Source organism: Anomalospiza imberbis, chromosome 3 (genome assembly GCF_031753505.1).
Source record: "Anomalospiza imberbis isolate Cuckoo-Finch-1a 21T00152 chromosome 3, ASM3175350v1, whole genome shotgun sequence".
Lineage (NCBI taxonomy): Eukaryota > Metazoa > Chordata > Aves > Passeriformes > Viduidae > Anomalospiza > Anomalospiza imberbis.
Window position 1 is genome coordinate 98,282,914 of NC_089683.1, and position 26,329 is coordinate 98,309,242.

General features: G+C 46.2%; 2 protein-coding genes across 9 annotated transcripts in view; one reads left to right on the top strand and one right to left on the bottom strand.

Annotated features, from left to right (window-relative positions):
• COQ8A (coenzyme Q8A) overlaps window positions 1-10,735 on the top strand; it is a 32,267-nt gene extending 21,532 nt beyond the window's left edge. The window contains exons 7-15 of the mRNA XM_068185939.1: window positions 817-902; window positions 1,954-2,094; window positions 3,186-3,267; window positions 4,634-4,727; window positions 5,558-5,699; window positions 7,147-7,254; window positions 7,994-8,059; window positions 8,787-8,873; window positions 9,354-10,735. Of these exons, the coding sequence (XP_068042040.1) occupies window positions 817-902; window positions 1,954-2,094; window positions 3,186-3,267; window positions 4,634-4,727; window positions 5,558-5,699; window positions 7,147-7,254; window positions 7,994-8,059; window positions 8,787-8,873; window positions 9,354-9,647 (1,100 nt within the window). The 3' untranslated portion in view covers window positions 9,648-10,735. The remainder of the gene's footprint in view (window positions 1-816; window positions 903-1,953; window positions 2,095-3,185; window positions 3,268-4,633; window positions 4,728-5,557; window positions 5,700-7,146; window positions 7,255-7,993; window positions 8,060-8,786; window positions 8,874-9,353) is intronic.
• Window positions 10,736-17,583: 6,848 nt separating this feature from the next.
• CDC42BPA (CDC42 binding protein kinase alpha) overlaps window positions 17,584-26,329 on the bottom strand; it is a 177,990-nt gene continuing 169,244 nt past the window's right edge. For 7 of the 8 annotated variants that reach the window (XM_068185947.1, XM_068185946.1, XM_068185940.1 and 4 more), the window contains 3 exons: window positions 20,437-20,554; window positions 19,547-19,704; window positions 17,584-18,404 (listed from right to left, as the gene is read on the bottom strand). In XM_068185947.1, coding sequence (XP_068042048.1) covers window positions 18,273-18,404; window positions 19,547-19,704; window positions 20,437-20,554 — 408 coding nt within the window. In that variant the 3' untranslated portion in view covers window positions 17,584-18,272. Of the gene's footprint in view, window positions 18,405-19,546; window positions 19,705-20,436; window positions 20,555-25,285; window positions 25,472-26,329 lie in introns of all 8 variants that reach the window. The other variant, XM_068185950.1, reaches the window with a different exon arrangement.

Here is a 26,329-nt window from a genome sequence, read left to right on the forward strand (position 1 = left end):
AAGGTGGTTCATGCATGTGTATTTAGAGAGGAACAATAATTTTTTGTTTGAATGTCACAATCACATGTGCAGGTTCAGTTCTCAGGATCAAGGCTTGTAGCCTGGACTTTTCCAGTGCTGGGAGAGCAGCAGATAAATCCGATTCCTCTATAATCATTTATGAAATGAAAAGTTTGCCAGCAGTGGTAGTTTTTCTCTGAGTTGTTGTAGAAGCCTTTGCTCAAGCAGAGGACTAATCTTTCAAGATGCCCCAGCCCCTCCTCTTATGAGTGTAAATATTTGCTTGCTAAATACTTCTAACTTAAAAGTTTGGGTTCAGCTGTGTTCTCTTCTGCCCACTTGTAGTTGCTCTGCATTTGGGCAGTAGTTTACAGTAACAGATGCTGAATCCTGGTTTCTCCAAGAGTTCAGTGCTTGTATAACTGGTGTTTTACCAAAGCACAGCATTCTAGAGGAGCTGCTGCCCCTTAAAATGAACTGGATTAAACCACACTGGGAACCTCAGAGCATTGGGATGGCTCTCCAGGCGTCTCTTCTGTGACCTGCATTTCCTTGAGGCAGTGGCCTCTCCTAGACTTGGATGTTTTACTGCTGCCAGCCAGAAGATGGGCAGGTGTGTGATAGAGGCAGAGCTCTCTGCTCTTGGGTCTGTGCAGCCTGTCACCACACCAAAAGAACTAAAGAATTACTTCTAAAACCTTCACTGGGGTGTGCCTGGGGCAGGACAGCCTGACTTGTCTGAATGCAGGAGCACATTTCTTTGTGTGTAGAAGAATGCAATGCCTGCACTGACTGCTGTGTGCTTTCCCTTGGCAGATGATGCCTTCATCAACCCTCATCTCCAGAGGATTTTTGAGCGTGTGCGTCAGAGTGCCGACTTCATGCCAATAAAGCAGATGATGGTGAGGAATATTCCTGAGTGCTTATCAGGGAAAGGGACAATGGACAGAAAAAATGCCACCTCCCTCAGTAAGGAGGATGGGGATTTTAAAGAATATTTCAATAATGTTACGTATTTTCAGTTGGGGGTAACGTGTGATTCCTTCTCTCAATTATGTGCTGTCTTTTCTCTCAAAAAATGGAAGTTTGGGTCTAGACAAAGGGGGAAAAAGTTGGGAGTTTTTCATGTCCTGAGATTAATGTTGATATGGAGCAGGATGCTGCCACACATATGTTATAGGGTCGTGTTGAGTGTAGCTTCCTCTTGTTTCCTCTTCCCTTTCTTGTGGGTCTTAAGGTGGTGTCTAGATATGTCTACATCCCGTTTTAGAAACATACTTAAAAGCCTCAGACTGCTGGAAAATTAACAGCAGCTTTGTCCCTACCATTATGGTTGACTTGCCGTCAAGAAAACCCAGACTGAAGCAAACGAAGTTTGCTTTCCCCAGTGTATATGTTCTCTGTAAATTAACGTGTAAAGGGTGATGCCAAAGGAACTGCCAGCACTACTTACCTTCTGAAAGACACTAAGCAGAGCTAGAACTTAAATATGGCAGTCTGGCAGGGTAGCAAAAAAGATGTTAAAGCAGGCTGTGATGTTTAATTGTCAATATTGCCTTAAAGAGAGTCGTGCCTGGATTGCTTCTCTTCAGCTTAGCAGCATGATGAAAGAGGAGAAACAGCGAACTCATTTTCCTTGTTCATTTTCTGGAAGACGGCGAGTGGCACCTAAAAGGGGATGTTTGTATGCCAAGGCAGCGGTGTTTGTGTTCAAGATTTCTGTCCTTTAGGGCAGAGCCCCACAGAGATCTCATAAGCACCTGTTCAGTGCTGGGGCAGCATTGCTGGCTGCACCACTCCTTGCCTTGGTGTGCAATGACAAGGCAAAGAGGAGGATCTAGAAAGCAGGTTATAGGTACTCAGAACTTGGTCACCTTAGAGGAATGTGATTTCCAAGACTCAAAGCCTTAAATCTTTGCTTCCCAAACCCTGATCCTTTCTATTTATTTGTAGAAAACTCTGAACAATGATCTCGGCCCCAACTGGAGGGATAAACTGGAGTCCTTTGAAGAACGTCCCTTTGCTGCTGCTTCAATTGGTCAGGTTCATCTGGCACGCTTGAAAAACGGGAAAGAAGTTGCCATGAAAATCCAGGTGGGCTTTACAGAGCAGCCATGTCTTGTTTGTGCTTACAGAAGGGCAAGGGAGCTACATCAGCACTCCTAGACAAATAAGAAACATTTTAATGGAAGTGAAGATGTGATGTCTTACCTAGTGCAAGCTGAGTGGAAAAGACAGGAAAGGCTTTGCCGTTTGAGCCAGTCTTAGTCCAGATGAGCAGGAGACATCCCATAGATATTTCAGTGCAGTATGGGATAATGGTGCCGAGGGACTGCTTGTACTTTTAGGCCTGTATGGGAGGGTCCCACCTGCTCCATCTTTTCTGGGATGTGTACATGCCCCAGGCCCCTTTCTGGGTGTCAGCAACCTCAGGTGGCTGTTTCCAACAAAACTGCATTCTAGAGCTAAAGCTCCTTGTACAGCATGGCTTATAATCCCAAGGAGTGAGGTCCCTTGCTGACTGAGCAGTATCCCAGGCAAAGCTGGTCAACTCATTGCTGGGTTTTTGTAGTATGGGGAGACTTTAGAAATAGTACCAATGGGTGCTGATGTCTTCTCAAGCCATTTGTGTCCCAAGTGCTCTCTGAAGTCAGGCCAAGGTAACAGCAGCAGAAACTCAACCCTCTGGCATCAGCACACATTTTCCTCAGCTGTGCAGGCTCCTTCCCTTCTTGACAGACAGGGTGAGAACAGGATGAGGTGCCTTTGCCAGGACTGCGAAGCACCACTTGCCCTGCTGCTGGGAATGACACACCGGGGCTTCCAGGGGTGTGTGCTTTCAGCTGTGGGAGGGAAATGACTGACTGCCGTGGCTGTGGTGAGATTTGTGTGGCTGAGAACCCATTATGTGTTGGAAGAATTCCCATCAGAGGATCTGAACAAAGCCATTCTGATTGCAAGGAGCTGCATATTAGCCTTTCTGTCTGTCCCCTGGTTTAGATGCTGGGCTTTGAATAAGCTTTTAGAGGAGTAGGGATGTGTGGCTCAGGAATATCCTGGCTCATTGCCAGGCTGTAGGTGGCTGTGATGTGGGGGCAGTGGATGCTGAGCCATGTATTTTTATCACGGCATGTACAACCAGGCCATCTAATCTCAACACTGCTCTCTCCCATTCTGTCCCACAGTACCCTGGAGTCGCCCAGAGCATTAACAGTGATGTGAACAACCTGATGGCTGTCCTGAGCATGAGCAATATTCTCCCTGAAGGTAAAAAGACAGAGACCCTGGCAGGCCCTGTGTTCTCACTGGTGCAGGTCAAGTTCTGCCAACCCCTTTCAAGCAGCACATTTCGTGTGTCCTTCCGAAGATTGGGGAAACTGACTAAGTCTGCCCAGGAGCAGACTTCCTGCAGAAAGCAGGAGAGGGAGCAGATGTGGGCAGAGGATGCAGGGCCAGCTTGGGGAGCCATGCTCTGTTCTCCTGTTTGACTGCAGAGCTGCTGCTGCCTTTGCTGGGGCACATGCCTGCTCCAGTGCCCACTTGGTGGGGTGGGAAGTGCACCTGTGTGTTTTCTGGCCATGTGTATGCACACACCTGCCAGAGTAACCTGCACTTGTCTCTGTGTGTTCTCTATGGAGACAGACCCATAGGGATTCTTGGCATAAAATAAAGTGCCTTCGAATACTCACTTTTGATGGCTTTCTAGGCTTGGAGTGTGGGCAGTGTTCAGGTGAGGTAATCTTGCTTTGTCCTGTTACTTTCTGGTACATTTGCAGAACTCATTCTTCTCCATGTTCTCTTGTAGCTCTCCATGCCTGTCATTCTGTGCTCTTCCCAGACATTCTCTATTCTTTCCAATCAGAGCTGTGGAGAACTGTCTGACTTAGAACTTGCTCAGTGTCCCAGCACATGGATAAGTCCCTTTTCCCACAGGGAACACAGGACTTACTACTCCTTTTTCCAAATACCTGCCTGCAGCAGCTGTAAATAGTAGTGGGAGTGTACAAATGCTGCTCCTAAAATCAGGCTGGGTGCTGACAGAATCTGGGACTGTTCTCTCTGGTGCCTGGACAGAGCCCTGCAGAGGTTACTGCAGCCCCAGCTGTGTCTGGCCCAAGAAGTAGATTGGTTTTCCAACTTAGAGACTAAGAAGACTGGGCTTGGCATCTCAGGCCCTGGCTACGTGCTGCTGCTGCAGTGCGCTGTATTAGTCATGCTGACTGTTTCTACCTGGCAGTGCCTGCTGCCACTTGGAGGCAGATATGGAGCTGTTTTTGCTGCTTTTGCCCAGTGTTTGGGTGCTTGTCTTTGGTGTGTGTCCCTGCACAGCCATGCCAATAGCAGGAATGGGCAGGTTGGGCTGTGGGGTGGGAGCTGGGAGAGGACAGAGCTCTGCTGCACAGAGCAGTGGTGTCGATGTGCCTTGACTTAGGAGCAGCTGTGTAGCCTGGGCCTGGGATTACTGCACAACCTGCATCTAGTTGGAATTAGACTGTGGCTCTCTGGAGCCTCCTGTATTCCTCATCTCAGCTGACTGGATAGCAGGCTGCTCCTCAGCTGCAGCTCTGGAAAGCTTAGCCTGAGGAGATCCTTTTTTCTAAGCTTGCTCTCTCCTGTGCTGTTTGACTTTCAGGTTTGTTCCCAGAGCACTTGATTGAAGTTGTGAGCAGAGAGCTGGCCCTGGAGTGTGACTACCTGAGAGAAGCTGCCTGTGCAAGGAAATTCCAGTATGTTTCCACCATTGCCTTCAGCCCCTTCTCTGTGTGTGTGTGTGTGTGTGTGTGTGTGTGTGTGAGGCAGGAGAGGTTGCTTAACTTCAGGGATGGTGGGGAGCTGATTGCTGTGCCCTGCCATGTGGCACAGGGGAAGGGTGCATAGTTCTGGCCTGAGCTGTCCCCCAAAATCACCTTGTCTCAGCTGGGCATGACTTCAGTCAGCTGAAATGTGGTCACCTCCTCCTGTGCAAACCTGTCTGTTCTGCCACAAGTGAAGGTGCTGCAGTAACTCCTGAGGCTGGGTTTCAGTGCTCTGCTTGTGCTCTTATCTCAGCCTGTTGTTAACTTCTCCCATCCTTCAGCCTACGAGGTTTTCAGTTCAGCTCTTAAAGCAGTTACCACCCCCAGTGCTGCCTGCTCCCTTGGCTTGCCATAGCATCCAGATTATTTTTACATGGTGGCTGGATGCTCTTCCTGTCCTGCTGCAGAACTGCCCCTGTGGCACTGCTCCCCTTGGCAAAGTAATTCTTCCATGTGTGTAGTCTGGCCCTAAAGCCAAGCGGGGTGAGCAAAAGAGCCCAGTGCCCCTTGATGCACCGGCCTGGAGCCTTCTTAATATCACTGCTCTGGCAGGAGATGAGACCTCAGGAGCTGGCAGCAGCTGTAAGTCACTGGCAGGGTTTCTGCTGACTTAATCCTTACTGTAATTGCTGAGGAAAACATCCTGGCAGCCCCAGCCAGGGTATGGGGAGAGGCTGCTGGAGGGTTGTGTGAGGTGTTGCTGATGGGTCTGTCTCTTCTTAGGGCTCCTAAACCTTTTCCTCTCCTTTCTCCATCCCTAGGGAGCTGCTGAAAGACCACCCCTTCTTTTATGTACCAAGAGTAATAGATGAGCTGTGTAGCAAGCACGTGCTGACCACAGAGCTGGTGTCTGGCTTTCCCTTGGATCAAGCTGAAGGGCTGAGCCAGGAGATTCGAAATGAGGTAAACTGGGGAGGTTGTGCTTCTGTCCTTGCTCTGAGCCCTGTGCTCAGCCTGTCTGTGACTGCCACACTGGGGGATGCCTTGTGGCACAGCAAACCCTGAGCAGGGCTGGAGTCAGGGACTGTCTGGAGTCTCTAGGAAGACTTGTTTAGGGAAGGTGCAGTGACACTGGAGTCTCTCCAGGCTTGTTTGGGTCTTGCAGGCACCAGCATTCAGCAGGGAGGGGCTGGAGGGCTTGAATGGCAAGGACAGCTGAAAGGGAGGTAGCCTCATTGTGTGATGCCACTTCTGATGACCTTAGAGTTGGGGGGACTGTCAGTAAGGGAAAAGGGGTCTAATGCAGCTGCTCTTCTGGGCAGGATTGCAGAATCATCCCAGTGCAAGCAGTTGGGTGTCATTCCTGGAGGACTGACCTGTGTTGCACAGGGCTGCTGGAAAAGTACCTGTCAGTAAAAGCAGGGATGTGGGGATAGGTGGGCGTTGGTGCTGAATATAGCCAGGGACTGGAGTGCTGTGGTGGGACAAGCAGCTGTTCTAGTGGCAGAAATAACTGTCCTGGTATTTGGATGTGTGTGTGTTTCTTGGTGCAAGCTGTCAGCTGTTAGCAGGTCACTGGGGAAGAGGACAGATTCTGTTCCTCTAGTTAAACAGATCTCAGTGTCACATTAGATTTGAAGCTGTGCCAGAGCTGGCTGGCTATTCTCAGGGACTGTCCCCAGCAATGAGCTGCTGTATCACCAGGACTCATTTTAAAAGGCTGTGAGCTGGGCTGTTGCTGTAGGAACAGCCCTTCTTTCCTGTAAGCCACTGGCCTGGCCCTCTGCCTTCGGACCCAAATGGGAGTGTTCTGTAGCAGGGTTGGGCTTGCATTTGGTGCTCTCTTCCTTTCACCTTGGATATGATGTTTACTCAGCTGTGCAGAAGCTGGAGAGGGGCAGAGTGAGGCTGGCAGCTCTGCTGAACAGGCTCCAGCTTAGCAATTGTCACAGAAAAGTTCTGCTGGAGTGTATTTCAGCAGGGGGGTCTTCAGGGACTGCTACTCTTGCTTCTGTTGGTCCCGAGGTGTGGCTCTGCTGCTCCTCCCTCAGCAGGGTCAGTGCTGAATCCACAAGAGTGCATGCTGGGTCTGTGTATCATGCAAGATTCTCATTGTTGCAGCCACCCAGTGTGCAGTCAATGCTGGAAAGTTAAAAAGCAGGACCAGAATGCAGTTGGATGAGCACTGGACCATCTGTGCCATCTGCTGAGGATGCCTGATGGCAGGTGTGGGCTGGGAGTTGCTGAGAGGTGCTCCTTCAGTTCTGCAGGAGTTTGGCAGCTTAGAGAAGATGGCTCCTGCTGATGTGGTGATGTGTTCCCTGTTTGCTGATGCCTGCTCTAAGTTACAGGTGTCAGTAGGGCTTGCTGCTCTCCTGACTTGTTTCTTGTCTCTCCTTGTTTTTCCAAGATCTGTCACAACATCCTGGTGCTGTGTCTGCGGGAGCTGTTTGAATTCCGGTACATGCAGACTGACCCCAACTGGTCCAACTTCTTTTATGACCCACAGCTGCACAAGGTAAGCCCGAGCAGCCACTGTTCTGCCTATACAAACATTCATTTTCACCAGCTTTTGATTATTCCTCACTCCCACTCCCCACTTAATAATCCCTGACTGAGATTCTCTCAGATTCCTGTCCTTGAGGCATGGGCAGATAGCACAGGGAAACCTCCCTTTGGCACTTGCCCTCACTAGGGCTCGGTAGGAAAGCAGGGCTGCTGTAACCCTGGCCCTTGAGCAGTCACAACTACTTCCATAACCTCAGGATCTGTTTTGAAGAGGGTCAGTGGGAAGCTGCAGCAGGCACTGCTTTACCAGGACACACCTGAGCCCAGGACTCTTCAGTTAAATGCTCTTGTGCTGTGCTGAAGATAAGGGTAGCAATTCCTGCTCATTGGTTTGGCTGCTTGTCTGTGCTTTGTAGGGCAGATGGAATTGCTTTTTATTCCTGAGGTATGAGCTGCAAAGTGCTGGGAAAAGGTTCAGTGCTGCTCTGTCCCTGCACATGGAGCCTGAGTGGAGCTGCCAGCAGAGCAGGTGTGGCAGTGTGGGCACAGGGCATTGGCCATTCCTCCTCAGCCCTGTACTGGTGCAGCTGTTGGGGCTGCAGACTGGGAATAAAGGACTCAGGGGCAGTTGAGATGCAGAGGAGAGCTGGGAAAGCCAGCTGAGCTTCCTGAAGAAATCAGGAGCATTCTTAACATCAGGTTCTACCAGAATGGTTGACTCTAATATAAACCCTTTTGTCCATTTCCAGGTGGCCCTGCTGGACTTTGGTGCAACACGAGGGTTTGATGAGAAGTTCACGGATGTCTACATAGAGGTGAGGACTTGCACTGTGTCCTAGAGAGCTGCACTTGATTTTGCAAATACTCTTATCTGTTATCACTTTGTACTCAAATACACTTCGGGTGTGGAGGGAGGCAGGGCTGGAGGCAAGAGAGTGGTCTCTGTTCCTGTTTCATCCCTTGCCATGGCTGTCTGCATATGTGCTGCAAGCTACTGGCTCTCTGAGGTGGGATGTTCACAAAAGTGAACTGCAGTGATGCTTGCTGGGGGCCTTGGGCAACAGGGTGTATCAGAGCACTCACAATTCTGTGATTTTTATATGAGGATATGCAGGAATTGCTTGTTCCCCATCTCTTCTTGAGATTTCCAGCTTTTCCACAGATAGATAAATTGATGTGAAGCCAAACGTGCTTCCTTTGTGATCACCATGTTCTGCACGTGGTAACTGAGCTGCCAGGGCCAGCAGCTGCCACCTAAAGCTGCTCACAGTCGGCTCTGCTATTTCTTTGTGGGAGGGGCTGACTATTTGTGAAGCTTTTTGGCTGTCCCTTTCATTCTCTGGGCCATGTGTAGCCCTGTTGGGAAGAGGTGGATCTTTCAGCCAGTAGCTCTTAGCCTGCCCAGCATGCAGGCCTCTGAAGAGAGGGCAGAGGCAAGGGAGTGAGCAGGTGGGTGGTGTTGATGTGTGTTCCTGTGGCCTGTGCAGCAGTCCTGTTGTTCAGTTCTCTCTTGGCTCTCCTCAAAGTATTCTTCCTTCTCAGGTAATCAAGGCAGCTGCTGACATGGACAGAGAGAGAGTACTGAAGAAATCCATTGAAATGAAATTCCTCACTGGCTATGAAATCAAGGTATGGAGCAGAAGGGCCCGATTTTGGTGTTGGCCACAGATAAGGTGATTGCAGATCTGTGAAATTCCCTAGATTTCTTGATGTGGTAAAAGTGTCAGTCCAAAAGCCCTTTTGATAAGCATGAGGAAGAAGGATAAAAAAGGGTTTGGCTTTTGTTCTCACTTCCTTTTGGGAGCAGGAAAAGTAATGAGGATACAGCTAGCCCCAAAACCACTGTCCTCCTTTCTCTCCCCATGCAAGACCCTGCAGCTGATGACAATTCCTGAAGTTTCATGACTGGGAAGATGGTCTTCTGGAAGGTTTAGTTGCTCAAAACTGTATGAACTAAATGTTCCTCAGTCTTGCTGGGAGCTGGAGGTTCCTTTCGTTGTGGACAGGGCTATTTCTTCTGAGCTGCTGCTGTTAGCACTAGCATTTCTTTTCCTCCTTGGTGGTTATCATGGCTAGTGGTGTTATTTATCCCTCTTTCCTTTTGGGCAGGAAATGGAAGATGCCCACTTAAATGCTGTCCTCATCCTGGGAGAGGCTTTTGCATCTGAGGAGCCTTTTGATTTTGGCAACCAAAGCACCACTGAAAAGATCCATGGTTTAATCCCAATCATGCTGAAGCATCGGCTCATCCCCCCACCAGAGGAGACCTACTCTCTTCATCGGAAGATGGGTGGCTCTTTCCTGATCTGCACCAAACTGAAGGCCAAAATTCCCTGCAAAAACATGTTCCAAGAGGCATATAGCAAATACTGGAGCAGTAGGGGCAAGAAGCCAGAGGAGTAGTACGAATGGACTTGTCTTCTTCTGAGGGCCTGGTTCGGCTGAGCCTTGCAGAGAGCGTTCTAAGCCTCCCCTGCGTTGCTCCCCAGCTCTCCATCCCCTTGAGATACAGCAGCCCCATGCCCTGGAAGCCAAGCGTGCATTCCACACAAATGAGGACACAGCTACTCTTTCCTGCTGTGTCTGTCCTGCCTGGATTGCCAGCACAGCCCACAGCTTGCAGGAAACTCCGAGTGCTTTTGTGCTGCTTCAAGGCACCAGCTGACTACCTTGAATGCATTTGTAACATTGTGATGGTGGCTGCACATTGAGAGGGTTTTGTAACAAGTAGGGGAAGGACGATGAGAGCAGAATTTAATATTGGAACCTATTTGTAATTGTCCACAAATTGTTTTTTAAAAATTTTCCCTCTTTCAAGCTGAGGTGGAATTCAAGTAGTTTTCATACTGTGAATTTAGATAATGAAATACCAAGGTGTTCCCTACCACAGACACATCCAGCACCTCCCCCACGTTTTTTGTAAGTCAAGTGGTGGCAGTCTGAGAACCCTCCTGGATTCTACTGACATTGGTTTTATGCAAGGGCCGTGTGTGTAAGTAGAAGTTGTATGCTTTCTGCCTCTTTTTGGCTTGCAAGCTAAACATAGGAAATATTTTAAAAGTCCGAGAATTGAATGCCAGTCTCTTTTAAACACACACACACATACACACTCTCACAACGCATCTCAGTTCTGGGAGTCAAACATGTAATCAGCAGAGCTGTATCTGAGCACAAATAGTGGGATTCTGCACTGTCTGGTAGGTATCAGCTTTCCTGAGGGCAAGTTAGATAAGCTACAACTCTGACACCCACTGCTTGCTGGACTCCTGATTAAGACCCTCCTCCGTGTGTTTCCCTGTAAGGCTTGCAGCAAGGCAAACAGATGTCCTGCCTCTGAGCAGCTCCAGCTGAAATGTCACACAGTTCAAACCAGACGCACAGTTTTAAATTCTTGGAGTCAAGCTAGGAAATTGACTTTTGTAGGTTTTTGTACAAAGCCTGTATCTGTACAACTTCCTGATGTCAATAAACAAGTGCTTGTGCGGTGGGCCTGCTGCCTGTGGCTGTGTCGTCTTCTGGTGTGGCAATGGGCACTCAAGTGAGCAGTGTCCTGTTCTGGGGGATAAACAGCAGCTCAGCAGAAGCTGAAGCCTGTTCATACCATGAACATCCCTGGTAACTTACTTGGTTTTTAATATTCCTTGGTTTAATCACTCTGTTAGCAGTCTCCTGAACACAAGTCTCTTTGGCTTTCCTGCACTTGTGAAGGAGAGGCTGTTGGAGTTGAGGCTTACCTGGTGCTCATAAGGCAGGTGTCCTTGTCTGGGAAGTGCCAGGCATTTATTTACCAGCAGGCTCAGCTGGTTCTACTCAGTAACGGAGCCTGGGAATGGCCAGGTTGCCTGATCTTACACTTCAGCATGTGTGAAATCCTGACAGCTGACACTTAAGAGGGAGAGAACAGGTAAGTAAATAAATGGTCTCTGTCAGGAGGGACCTCTGAGAAATAGGAAAACAGGTTATGGTATTATCTTTATTCCAAAGCCATAAACATATAAGCCACTTCAATTAAGACTTTGTTAAACACGATGCAGTTCAGTCAGATTATTGTTAAACTTTTGAGAAGAGTTAACTCTGCTGTTCAGTGAAGTAATAATTTTGCATCAAGCAGTTTATCAGTACACGAAGTTACAGTAACTTTCCTTGTTTTGAGTTCTGATAGACATTGTTTAGTTTTTCTCCTTTGGATCTAGACCTTGCAGCTGTAAAAACAGCAGAGTTGTTTGAGCTGTTAAATGCTTATGTTAAAGTTTAAAAAGCAAAGTATAAAAAGCTGACAAGGGAGTTAGATTAGGTGAGTTTCAGAGCAGATTTTCTGAAACTGAGGATTCAAGGCCAGCATGTTCAGAGAACTTGCAAAGGCAGCAGCATAAGCTGGAGCATTGCAGTTCAGTTTTCCACTTGTCCATGTGAGCCCAGATCTTGTGTATACCATGCTGGGGTAAGAGTGTTCAACTCCTGGCAAACATTCCCCTTCCCGAGAGTGTTTAGGAATGACATCCAGCTGAACAGTGGAGTTGTTTTGCATTTGCAAGAGAGTAGCAACTTGCAGAAGCTGAGATGTTGCTTTATTAGGAGAGCTAATTAGAGCTCTCAGTCACTAATTCTCCTGACCTTTTGTGTATGCTCTGAAAGCATTAATAATGGCTGTAGCTTTGTTCAGAGAGATTTGTGACAGGAGGAATTGCATGTCAGAGGAACAGCCGTGTAGAAAACTTGAGCTAGGAACTCTGGCTTCGAGTCAGAGAAGTTGTGACATTGTACAGTGAGCAGGAGCACTTGATCTGTGCCAGCCACTGCATTTGCTTGAACTGTGCTTGCAGGGTTGAGGATGTGGCTGTTTCTATTGCTGCAGGAAGCTTCTATGGTCTAGAAAAATTTATTCTGAAAACATTTATTCTTTGCACAGGGCAAGCTGCAGATTAAAGCTGCCTCTCTAATGACTGTGATTTTCCATTCTAAAGGGTCAAGACTGAGGCTACCTCTGGTAGCAGTGATTTTCCTACCTTCTTTCTTTAGTCAGCCTGGCTGCTGCATCAAAACAGAAACTGAATGCTGAGGAGCAGAACAGGAGGTGAACACACAGTTAGTTTCTGCTTTTCTAATGCCCAAATCCCTGACACTACAAGGCCCATTTCCCAAGACCTTCACAGCTGTGATGTGCAACTGGACCCCTGGGAAATCAGAAATAAAGCACTGACTGAAAAGTCCGAGCACAAGAACCAGGGTATGTCCCAGAGCTACAGCAGCTGCCTCAATGGGATGAGCCATGGGCTTAAATCCAAATGAACCGGAGTGAAGGGCTGAGAAAGTAAACATTTTGACCAAAACAGAGGGACAGGAGTAAGGCAGCCTAAGGCCTTGGAAGAAGTGGGAATCATGGTGCCCGGTCCTGGTAGGATTTGGAAATGGAAGCATGCCCAGTCCTGTATTCCTGCTGCAGGGGGGGCACTGAAGCAGGTACCAAAGCTAGGACTTACCCCAGAATCACTGAGGTTGGAAAAGACCTCCAAGATCATTGAAACCAACCCTGAACCCAGCACTGCCATGTTCACCATTAAACCATGACCTTAAGTGCCATATCCACACATCCTTTGAACACTTCCAGGGATGGTGACTCCACCTGAGGAGCTTGTTCCCGTATTCCACATGCCTTCCTGTGAAGAAATTTTTCCTATTATCTAATCTAAACTTCCTCAGGCCCAATGAGGCCATTTCCAACATTACACCAACAGGGGAATAAATGAAGAGGAAGATGTACCAACACTCTGTGGTACGGGAGAAATTCCAGGCTGACTTGTGAGGAATGGGTGGATGACAGGAAAGGGTCAAGGCACATGCAAAACTTCACAGGTATTCTGAGATGTACTTAAAGGTGCATCAAGGCCAATGTGATGGTGGTAGCTCAGAACTAACTAACAATCCAACCTCTAACACTAAGTCAGCTGCCATATTTGATGTGTAACTACAAATGAAGGAGGAACTCCAAAAACACTGACTACAACTACATAACTACTTATTTCTTAGGTTATCACAGCTGAGCCATGAAAAAGGTCAGGAAAACTTTAGTTCAATATAGCGAAGTATCCAGGGATTTTGATTTTGTATTTTTAAAAGGATCTGGTTATATTTTCTGAAAGCTGTTAAAGGGAAGTCAATTTTCTCACATACTCCTTTTCTTCCCACTGTGCAAATGTGTTAAAACCAGCGTGTTGTATCTTCAAGAGCACCATCATTCCCCTTTCCATTTCCTCCTCAAAGCTTAATGGGGGAAGGTGGGAAAAAAAGACAGAACATGTACATTTCTAACAGTTCCCTGTTTTATTGCAATACATCAAAGTAGGTTAATATTAAGTGTGTTACCAACATAAAATATTGGTGGTAAGTCATTTTTACATTGTTGACTGTTCCACCTTAAATATTTCTGTGCAAAAGAATCTACATCATTGTTCTGTAGCAGAGAATCTCTTACAATGTCCCCTACAACATTGAGGGCATTAAACAAAAGAGTGAGAAGAGGCAAAAAGCAGAATCTTTCCCCCACACGCACACTTGTCAGCTTTTATACTCTAAAACAAAAAAGTGATTACATCTATGCCATGCAAAACTGTACAATAATATTACAATGAAAAACCTAAAAAACATATTTTAAAAATAAATGATATGAAACTGTCATACATAAAAAGGCAGGTATAGCAACACTGGTTTGTTTGTGGATTTCTTCCCTGTAGATGACTGTCTCAAATGGAGAATGAAAATAGGTTGTACTGAGCTGCGGCTGGAATGAGAGGAGTTGGAATTCAGACTGGAAAGCCTGCAGCAGAGCGGCCTCTGGGGGTGTTTATCAAATAAACTGTGAACACAAAGTGCACAGAAGGGTGCTAACACTTTGTGCTAGTGCAGAAATTGTCCCATTTCCTCCATGGAACTCATATTAACAAAAGAACCCACAGCAGGAATTGCTATGTGCCACTTTGATTCTCAGACTAAGGCTCAGGAGCTGTGGGTACTTGCACTGCAGTAAGTTTTACACTTAATGCATTAATTTAAAATTAAACAGCATTCATAAAACAGAAAAGAAAACTTTTTCCACCCTAGAGGCATGTTTGTCCTGTCATTCAGGGTCTGGTCATGCAATACAACACAGGGCGAGAATCTGTTTCTCTGTTAATAATCCAACTGTTCTGTTTGGAAGGGCTGACACACTGTGAACCAGTCAGGTGCAGTTAAACTACATTTCTATAAATAAACTATGCTTTGTGGACATTTTTGGTAGGGCAAGACCCTTAACTTCCCTCTGCCATATATATCTGAGAATAACACACCTGGGTTGTAACTTATCAGAATCAAATCAAAGAGAGAACATTCCTGACTCAGTTTTGAAACTCATTTAAATGAGCAAAATGCATATTCATAACAAGCCACAACAATTAATGGAGAGGAAAAGAAGCAACTACTTCACCACAGTCTCAGGAATGTTTTTTGAAACCACCAGCTGTCTTCTACGGGCCAAAGGCAAGAGAGAAGAGAGTACTGAACCCTGCTTTTGGGTTTATGAAATGTGGGAGGAAGCCACATACCTGTGTGTGCACACGTGCAGGGGAAAACTATTTACCAAACCTATTCCATCCTATAACTGGAATCCTTAGTAGCTGCCTGAATCTGTTCAGATCCTTGTTGCCATCAAAAGAGAGAAACAAAAGGCAAAACCCCAACAACCCATCTGTTCAAGCACTGTCAAAAATGCAAACAAACACCTTCAGTCTCAGCCAAAAGGAAAAAAAAAACCAGCTAGATACACATCCTGTGTACAGAGAACATGTGTCACGGTCAGGAATTCAGGGAGAGATTTTAAGCTCCCAGAACAAAATGCAGCCCTCAACCTGTGAAGTTGAAGCAGTGCTACAGTGCAAAGGAGCAAACATCAAACCTCAGGATACAATTGCCTTGGAGATACCAGTCAAGAGTCTTACAGTTCAAATGACCAAGTTACTTTTCCTAGCCCAATGAGTCTTTAGAAAGCTCAGCTGCAGTATGCATACCAACAAAAAGAGATGAGTGTGGTTTCAAACTGAGTCTGTAACCAAATGGTCCCCAAAATATATAAAACTATTCAAGTCCTAGGACAATTTTTCTCTTTTCAAAGAAGTGATGTGGTCATTTGCTTTTCAACTGACAGAACAATTGCTGTTTCTCTTCTGAAGAGACACGTATAAAAATGCACAGGACCAAACTAATGATTAAATAAATCCTAGAGAAGACTGCTGAGGCTTGGATATTGTAGTGTACAAACAGTGTGGGCCTGTGGAGCTCTCATCTGAGCTTAGTGCTGGAACACAGCTGACCTATGCTCTGCCTGAAAATGCCAGGGGTTGGTATCAATAGATTGCAGGCACTGGAATGGAGCAAACACAGGGGTTTACTCAATTTAATTGTTTGCTGTGCGGTGGCTCTTCAGGTTCCATTTTCAGATAGAGCTTTAGCACAACTGTGGAAAAATAAAGTTCATGGAAAACGATCCTGTGACCCTCTCTCAGGGGACTGCCATGCAGGCTGCTCTGTCTTTAATGATTACTGTTTAAATGCCTTCTCTCAACATCAAAATAAGATTATTATTTAAATACAACATACAGAAAATACAAAACTCGTCTGCAAAGGCTTTGAAAAGTGTGTGGACATGCTTCACCAAAACAAGGGAATTGTGGGGAAAAAGCAGTGGCTATACTTGAAGCAATATGCAGCTTTTAAAAAGAAGCTGATGTGGAATTTCAATAATGCAAATAACGCCCTGCCTATCTGTCCCTCAGAAATACACAAACTTTTCTGTGAGGAATTACTTTCAGATGCTTTGCTGTTTGCTAAAGCTTTTCATTTCAAATGCCAGGCTTGCAAAAATAGTAGGTTTGAAGTGAAAACAAACAACACAACCAGCTTGCTACTCTGAAATATCCAAATAAGAGAGAGGCAGGCTTTTGATATTATGGTTTCTATAATAATTGCTTGAATTCCTGTCCTAAAATAACACTGAATGAGCTTAAACTTGGATAAGCCTCTTGATTCAGAGTGAAAGAGAAATCTTACCTAGGAGACCCAGCATGATTAAATGGATTAGATGATCTGTGTCTTGTTCCCTATGTCACATTTAGATCATACCTGGAAATTACTGTACATGGTTTGAACTTACCTACAACTTCTATTAGGGAAGACAGAAACTGCAAAACTCCAAACACCTCTGTGTGGGTGAAACTCTACATAACTGCTGACTGCAAGAATACAGAATGGTTTAATGAGAGCCATAACAAGTTTCCAAAACCCACAAACCCCAGTATTCTAAATACAAAAAGCCCTTATGTGTTTGAGTATGGTCATAGTATGAAGTCAGCAACAACATTACTGGGAAGAGAGGCTCATCCCGAATGAAAAGCACAATCTGCCTTGCTAACTGAAGAGAAGAGACATCTTCCTCTTACCATACATCTGTGTCTCAGTTTTTCATTTATTCTGTCGGCTGGGTGACCACTTCAGCTTTTTATTTATTTTTCCAGCTTCAGCAGGCTCTGCCTTCCTCTGCAATACTTCCTGCCCTCCAACCTGCCCTGCTTTTGGAACCAAACAGCAGGTGAGCACATAGAAACAACTGCACATTGCACAAACTCACAGCACAGGTAGGGGGCAGAGGAAAACCAACCTTGCCAGTGCAGCAGTTGTGGGTCACCGGGCATCTCTGACTACCACAGTGTGAACAGTGTGAGGTCAGTCTTCAAGGTTCTTTGTTGCTACAGTGACAGCAAAGCCAGCCAGGGCCAGCTTTGGGCTAAGGGCACTCATTTGGCTGATGTGTATTAGCAACCAGTATTTGGTAATGACAGTAAGAGTTTGCTGCTTAGGGATGGTCAAGGAGATGTGGAAGACTGCTCCCTTCTGAGCTAAACCTGCTCAAAGGCTGACCCAGGGAAACAGTTTTCCTGCTGAATCCAGCTGCATTGAACTCCCTTGCTGCCTGAAGGACCTCTCCTGTAGCTGCTGCAAGGCTCCAGCTCACAGGTGGCACGCACAGAACCAGGGCAGCCGCCGGGCTGAGCGGCGCCCGTGGCTGCTGTGACAGGGCCTTGCTGCCAACTGTTGTAGTTTCTGAAAAGGATGGGGACTATGAGGAAAACAGGAATTACAGCTTCAGTTCTGCTACGGCCAGAAGGAGAGAAGTGTTGTGAGAGCACTGCAGGGGCTGTCCCGGCAGTGCAGCGAGCGCTGCGCACACGGAATCTCTGTCCTGCGGAGGTTTTAGCCAGGCCTCCGAGTCTGTAAATCACCGAGCATGAAAACAGGGACAACACAAATCTTAAATTAAAGGCTTTCTTAAATAAGCATCCATCTTCTGCTGCATACACAATGCTTTTTTTCTTTGAATATATACATACGTATTTTACTCTAACATCTGCGTATTTATTTAAACTCTGTACTGTAGTAAAATATGCATCATTTTAATCAATAAGGATTTGCTGGCGACAATCAGATTGACATTCAAACGTGGTGGCTGAAAGCTTTTATGTGCCTCTGACATACTGATCATTCCCCATGGAGGGGAAGGGGTCTCTGTGCTACTTTTGTACAGTACAATGAGCTATTGTATGAAAACAAAATCCCTCTGAATTTTCTCTTGTTGACACTGGTCTGGTCTACTTACGCTACCTTTTGGGAAGCGGAAGGGGAGTGGGATAAATATGTCTTTAAAAATGAAGCAGCTGTAACCACAAAAATGAAACCAATACTAATACAAATCTACAGCATCTGGTATTTACCAACACCCTAGCTTTGCTCAGTTGCTGCTGTCAGATCTGGGGAGGTGAGGCAATGCCGAACGGTGCTGAAGGCGACCAGCTTTTACCTTCCTCTGTACCCCACTCCCAGATCCTTTTCCGAGAGGGAATGGGGAGGGTTAGGAGGATGAAGGTGAGAACTGGAGCAAGTGAAGGGGACAGCCATGGGGACAGCAAGCTGTGTGATGCCAAATCTGAATGCTGAAGCAGTTCATGAGTCCCAACTCACGTGGTCAGAGCTCTCCAGGGAGAGGCTCTTGGTCTTGTGAGGAGAAACCGGGCTGGGAGGGCTGCTGAGGTTGGAGCTGTTCGATGCCGTCGAGTGTCTTGGAGAGTCAGAGTCCTGCAGCCCAGAGACACACAAGAACACCAGTAAGTAACAGGATAGCAAGTTTGAGAGTGCCTCAACAATAGTGGCTGGATTCAAAGGCCTCTGTGGATTTTGCTTGCGTCCAAAAACACTGAGGGATCTTTTCTGGTCACAATTTCCAAGGAGACCCGAGATTAAGTGGTCTCTTTCAGGAGGCACTCTGCTTTCAGCAGGCATAAGTGACACTGACATAAGGACACAGCACCAGTGGGATTCTGGCAGTCTATGTGCTGCCAAGGGCTGCATGGCCAGCAGAGTGTGCAGCTTCAGGCTTCCTGTGAAGCCACAACAGCTCCTGCCTTTTTACAGATTATGCTCTTGCACTAAAATGAGAAATCTCTGTGGCTTCATCACAGCTCCCTCTTGTATGTCAGCCCCAGGGTATCAGTTCAAACACCTGTTGATTTACTTGGATCTTCCAAAGTACAGCAGACTGCAACTCTGAGCCTGAATTTGGGCTGACAGCTGCCTTTCAGCATCAGCAGGATATATCCAGTACCATGAAATGCCTGTGTGACCTCTCATTTTCACACTCCTTGGTAAGGAAATGGGTTGGGGAAGTTTTGCAGACCAGCTTCAGGTTGAACCCTCCCATGTAAAACATTCTTGGCCGGAGGGACTGAGTTTAGCACTAGGCAGATTTCAGTCCTATCATAATGACAGTCTCGACTGCACAGAATAGAAATTATTAAATCCAGTTCCTGCTCTCAATGAAATTATAATTCTTATATTATCTTGTTAACATCGGAGTACAAAATGTCTCCTGTGAAATAGTTGCCAAGATAGCTTACGAATCTTTGTACATAAAGGCCAAAAGGAATATCAGCACTTCAAGCTGTGATATGCCACTGTCAAGCTGTTACTCTACTTGGCCTGTATTTGGGGGAGCCTCGCTACCCACACATCTCCAGGTAAGAAATGCAGAGAGCGTTTTCTGCATCTTAAATACCAGGACCAGCGTTGACACTTTGACCGAAGTCTGTTCTAGCTTGAAATACAGGAAATCCATCTCTCCACTGTCATTGACTCCCAAACTTGTAGCCACCCCCCTGACAGGACTGAACTGCCTCACCTTTATCCACACCACTAAGGCTTCTCCTCCTGCTGTCACTCACCTCTCGCTCGTAGTCCCTTGTGGGTGCATCGCTGCCTTGGTCCAGGCCCCCCGAGGACAGGGACCCGTCTGAGGGCGATGCCATGGGCTGGCGCTTCGCTCCGTAGCTCCCTCCTGAGAATTCCCTGCGCAAAGCGCTGCCATTCTGTGCAGACGATCCTACAACAGAGGAAACAAACTGTGCTACAGACCCCACTCAATGCACTAGGAGCTTGTGCAGCTGTTTCTCTGGCGAGTTCTGCTTTCCTGTAGCATGTCCCAAGCTCATGGCCTGCAGACTGTGTGGGCTTTTATTTTGGCTGATGAAGTTCTTGTGGATTGTGCAGTGGGATTGTCCCTTGGCCATCTTACAGCTGTCAGTGTAAGAACACTTTACCCAGTCACCGTGTTCCCGACAAAGGTGGCAGTTGTAGAAACAGCTGTGGTGGCTGCCTAATTCCAGTGGCCTTTTTCAATGCAACGCTGCTCTTCCATTCCAGCAGCCAGTTCTCTACTGCTTTATCTTTGCAATAGCGGCAAGAGAGGCATCAAGAGCTACACACAGCTCAGCAACAAAATTAATAACCATGGAGCTTGTGAACAACTTGCCACTGATTTAAAACACTTGAGCAGGAGCAAAGAAGCCCCAGGGCTAAGAATGTAATTTGAATTCTAACATCAATTTAAAAAAACCTGACGAATTACAAATGCAGGACTCTCAAAAGCACTACCTGCTTATTCACGTGCTCCTTTGAAAGCAAGACTAAAATGCTCTGCTGGCCCTTGGCAGCAACACAGTCGGCCATCACTTCGGAAAATCCTCATCCAGCATGGACAGAAGCAACTGCAGGCAACCCTATCCCTGAAACACTCGTGCCCACTCCCCAAAGCAACAGAGCTCTGTTTGCTTACGTGCTGCTAACCCGCTGCTCGCGCTCATGGATCGTCCCGGCTCCGTGCGGGATTTGGTGATCGATGGGATGCTGACGGAGCCGCTGAACACCGTCCGGCTCTCCTGGGGCCGAAGGTTCTGAAATGCACACACACACGACACATTCACTTATCCACTGCTGGCTCAACTTTGCGATTCCGTGTTGTAAGGCCCCAAAACACATGAAACCCCCAACCTTACCAGAGCTGAGTATCTGGGCAGCAAGTCAGCAAAAATTGCAAAATAATATTCTGCAGTTTAGTGCAGAGACTGGCAGCACACGCAACGCGGCAGTGAAGTGCTGAATTACATGGACATATGCAGGCAACTGAAAGAATACATGGAATAATTCCAGAATTTCCCTCAAAAGATGGCTTGCAAGCCCAATTAAGCTGCTGATATATTCAAGTTACACTGCATAACACCTTCTTTCTGAACACAAGCTTCCAAGGATCTCATTACAATTTCTCTTTGATGCCATTCTTGTGCCGTGATTGTATAAGTTGATACAATATCCAGGTTAATCCCTAATGCTTGCAGAGTTATGATTAGATAATGGATCAATCGGTATAGCAATTACTTATGAAATTCCAAAGGTGTTAACAGCATCCCTCCAAACCTACACTAGTTGAGCTAAAGTGAGAAGCAGCCTTCTGTTTCCAGCCTGTACAAAGAGGAGGACCAGAGCACATGCCACTGTTTTTCTACATATTTTGATTATTGCTCCTGTTTTGAATCCTAAGAGTTCCAGTGTGATTTTCTAAATTAATCAGTTACTGGACTGAAGTGGTCCTTTACTGAGAAGATAAACCACAACTTCCCTATTGATATGGCAGTTCCTCAAACACAAGTTGTCTTTAAAAGAAGGTGAAAGAGTACTTTGAATTTAGTTCTGGGAGATTTTATTTCTGCTTCTGTTAACCTAGAGCTGACCTTAGGGGAGAAGACTTCTCAGATTATTCAGCCCCTCTCTCTGTGTATGAGCTGGCTTCCTAGCCCAGAGGGACTTGCCCATGTGTGTCATTTCAGCTCTGGCTAAATATGAGACCTCGTCCTGCTCATCAACAGAGTGTGATTTGCACTATTAAGCCAATACCATTAACTGGGATTAGGTTCAGAGAACCTTCATAGATGCACAATGTGAAAGAAATGCAGGTAGCTTTAAGAATTACTTCCTTTACCCTTTACAGCTCCCCCCACCCCCAGCAATAACTGTTTGTTTCTTCCTATTTATATTTAATTATTTCACCATCCTCACAGTGAGAAGAAGTAGCCATATATAAAACAATAGTTGCAATTGTAGTGCTTCTTTAAAATAGGGTGTTAATGAAAATTTCAGACCAGAACAAAGATTCTACCCCCACAAGGATGTTCTCAGAGAACCCTTGTACTACCCATGTCTCTATCTGTATTTTAAAATGGGTAATTAAATTGAGGTTTTGTAAGAAACGGATTTTATACAGGTCAGACTTCATCAGCTAAATTTTATCAACCTGCTGCCAAATCCAGTCTTACAATGATCCTTGGAATCATTGCTCTGACAGGCCCCTTTGATCTTACAGGCAACTCTTGGCTTTTCATTCTTCTCCCAGGGTGCCAGAAATGGCTGATTTTTAATGTGCAGCAAATAAGAATAAAATCTCTCATCTGTTCCCAGATGTCTCACAAACACAAGCAAAAGAGAATCAGAGACCTTACCAATGAAAAAGCCCTTTTTATTTCTCCCTTCTTCCACTGCTGCACCATGAGGATTTATAACTAAAGGCTTGAAATAGTCTCTTAAATTATTTGTGGGAATATATTGCTGTCTCTTGCTTAGCTTCCCCTCTTCTTTTTTTTGTTTTTATATGTGAATAACCAACCTACTTTGTAGTACAAAATACTGAGCCCCAAGCGATAAACTGAGCTGCAGAGTTTGAGCATCCTGGCTGTACCTTACCATGGAGGATCACTCCCCTGACAATACACAAAGGAGCTGAGGGGCTGAGGGATGAGTTACTGCTGTGTTTTCAGAAGGAAAGGAAAGCCAAGTGCAGCACTGGCTTTAGCCCGTGTGCACTGGGGTTAGTACACTGGGGCTGCAAGGCTGCTATAAACCTACAGAGGTTCGTTTTGCAAAGAGAACAATTATGTTTAATGATAAAGTGATTAACCTCCTTCAGAGTGACTGAGCAGACAACACACAGGCATCAGGGGAAGGAGGGAATGGGTGGGTGCACAAAAAAAGACTCATTTGTTTTAACAGTGCGCTCTAAAGATGGTTATTTTTCGTGACCTCAGTTCGCAACGTCCATGTAATTCCTTGTAGGAAGTCTCTCCACAAAGCAAATCTTTCATTGTTCTTTGTTCTAAAAATAAAATAAGCACATGCCAGGGATGCTGGCATTTTGGACCAAGCCTCCTGGAAGTGCTGTGCACATGATGCAGGAAGGGGATTCAAAGGAAAATAAACGGCGGTTATTAGCAATAGTTATAAAGCAGCACAACGCAGCAGGTTAAAAACACAGAAAACAAAAGGAAACCTGAGCTTGCTTTAGAGAGACAAAAACCCCTCATTTTGAGCAACAATTCAAATCCTAGTAGGAAAATTCATCCCCACTGCTGGACCAAATGGAAAAAGATGAAAGAAGTGGGGGCAAAAGCAGCAGCAGAGAAGCTGCTGCTGAGCAAAGTGAATCACTGGGTAACAGGGTGAGAGGCCCAGATTAGTTCAGTGCATCCCACTCCAGCTGGAGAATGGAGCTCTGGGTGCAATCACTGCCAGAGTTACAGAGCCTCTGCTCCTTCTCCAGCTCCCTGGGCATCTTCTCCAGCTCTGGGATGAGGGACAGGGTCTGACTGGACAGGTACAGCACCCACAGGAACTGCTCTGCTTCTGTTTCTTTGTCCATTGTGCTGCTTGGTCTTGTTTTGGGGTTTGTTTTTGTTTTAAAGTACTGCTCTGTTCATCACACCATAAAACTCAGCTTTCAACTCTTCCATGAAATAATATGACAGACTCTAAAAGCCTGCTTTAACAAGTCAATTTTCAACTCCGCTACGGATTCCGTGCTGTCCTGGTTCCAATACCCAATCCTACCTGGGACCATGGCACCCTTCTTACACTAAAATCTCCAAACACAAAGTGGGGAGGGACAGACACGAAACCAAACTCACAGCCTGGCTTTCCATACAGCTTCCAGCACCTCTACCCTCAAGCCACAAGGCAGACAAACACTTTTCCTCACACAAGACTAAACCTCTAGTGCTCTAAGGAGCTAACAGGGCAGGATCTTGACACTGCAGGTTGCCCATTTCACTCTTTTCCCCTCCAGTTTATGCTAGGAGGCTGCAACATTAGGATGAAGGATGCTCCTGAAGAAAACATTGAGAGTTATTGTCTGAAGCACCAGGGGTCATACCTTACTGATTCCAGGGAGACTACTCACATAAGAAAGGGAAGGTAGAGGGAGGGTCACAGTCCGGTGATACATCGCTGCATATTAAACACAGACAATTGTATAGTACAGTTGGATTAAAATAACCCTGTTACAACCAGAACTGAAATACAGCTTCAGTGACCCTACAATGACCCTTCTAGGAGAGAAACAGCTTTCAATTCAACTTAACAACTTTTTTTTTTTTTTTGCATTTCAAGAGAGCATTCCTCTCGTGTATTAATGGCTGTGACAACTGGGACCTCACAGCAGTGACACACGACCATGCATGTAATCAGTCAAAGCTCAGCTGTGCAAACTGGTTTTGGAGCCATAAGGAGAAGATTTCTTCTCATTTCCTTATGTTTTTCTCCTGCATTTTTAAATTCTGTCTAGTGCTGAATGCAGGTATGTTTCCAAAACCCTCCCAGTGACAGGGCTCCAGCACAGCAGCCCAGAGGCACTTGAAGCAGCCTGGCAGTGAAGGTTTGCCAGAAACCAAGAGCAATGTTCCCATGACAGCAATGGGCATGGCCTGGACCCACACAAATCCTGAGCAAACAGCATCACACATATCTACCTACAGGTTATTCCTGATTTATCTGTCCCAGGCAGAGCTGCAGCCCCCAGCATGGTGTGATGCACTGCAGGTACCTGTGTGCCTGCTTCACTTTGGTTTATATTTCTACAGGACACAGCAGCCCCCGGGCAGGCAGACCTGGATGCACAATGCAAGAAAAAAAATGAAGACCACTTCCATCCTTCCAATCTACATTGCAACTGGAAGGATGCCTACAGAAGAGCATCCTACCTCAGCCTCTGCCTAACGTACCAGGGTTAAGAGGATCTACATCAGCAAGTTGTCATCATCTTCAATTTTTTCCTGTTGCTACGTGTTCTAATTACACTTATTTACTTTAACCTAGAAACTGTTTGAGGCACTAGCTGTGTCTGTCTCTTTCCATCTGTGTACAGTACTGTGCACAAATTCTCACATTCCACATGAATTCATCATAAACAAACAGCTTGAAATCTTGGTCCAACACACATCCAGAACCTCTTCCTAATTCAACCTGGTACACAGCACTCTGACTGCTGGAGGATGAACACTGTGGAACAGAGAACTTATCATTCAAAATTTCCACATCCTTCCTGGTGATTAAAAATCTTATTCTCATAGCAAAAGGTTCAGCCCAAACTCTTCTTTTTTTCTAAGGCCATGAAGTGTCTGTTTCTTGGCATGTCAGAGCTGTGGGGAGACCCCAGCTGGTAGCAGACAGTAAATTGTCTGGGACAAAAGGAAGTGGAGGGGTGAAGGAACAGCTTACAAGGGGTTTTCTCCCACATTAATAGCCAGGCAAAAGAAAAACCACACAGTGTTAGTAGAGTGAGCACCTGACTCAGCCGTTCATACCCTCAGAGTGACAAAGTCTGGAGTACCGAGGACAGAGCGTGGAGGCGGGGAAAATGCAGGGTTTATGGAATCGTAAGAGAGGAATTTTTCAGCTGAATTAACAGTCATGTGGTAGATGTGCTCGAAGTTGCTCGGAGAGGAGATCAGACGGGAGTGATGATGAGGGAATTGATAAGGGGAACGCTGCTATCAAAGACAACAGAGAGAGAAAGCAATGAAGGATGGTTGTACAGGATACACCGGCACCAGCAGTTCCACAAGAGCAGTGAAACACGGAGCAGGGACAGCAGACAGCAAACCCTGCTGGCTGTCAGCACACAGGGGCTGACACTGCCACCCCCAGTCCTCTGAGCACCTTCCTGACAGAGTCTGATGGGCCTGCGGCCCTTGCTGTTGGCTAAAACATTAGAAACAAATCAAACTTTTAACTCATTGGGAATCAATTCTAATATTTATTATTTTTTGATATTTCAAAGAGCACCACAGTTGTAAAAGGTGCATTACAGACAGTTGAGAAGCATCAGTTCCCTGCCTTGAGGAGCTTACAATCTAAAATAGACACAACACAAACAAAGGAAGGTGAACACAGGTGAGGTGGTGTGGGGAGAAGAAAAGATGAGCATACACAGCAGTTAGAGATCGGTAAGAGATTTCCTTCTGTTATTCATGCATTTTAGCGATTCCATTAAAATCATCACCCGTACAACAAACAGAATTTCCAACAGGAGGGAACAGTGTTTTGACAGGGTGGGGACACAGGCTGTGTGGGAAGGTGAAGGGGTTAGTGTCAGACCACTGGGACAAGTCCCTCTCTGCTGACAGGTGACCAAGGCCCATGTCCTGCTACACCCTGGCTCAATCCCAGCAGTGTCAAGGGGAGCCGGCGCTGCCATCCCTGCAGAGGATTAGGCCCTTCCTCAGCACATAAGGTGTGAAAGCACTGGGAAATTCAAATGCTTGCAATTGGTCAGCTGAGCAGTGTGCTGCCAAAGCCTGACGTGAAGAAGGAGAGAGGAGGAATAACCCTGCAAATTAAACAGGGAT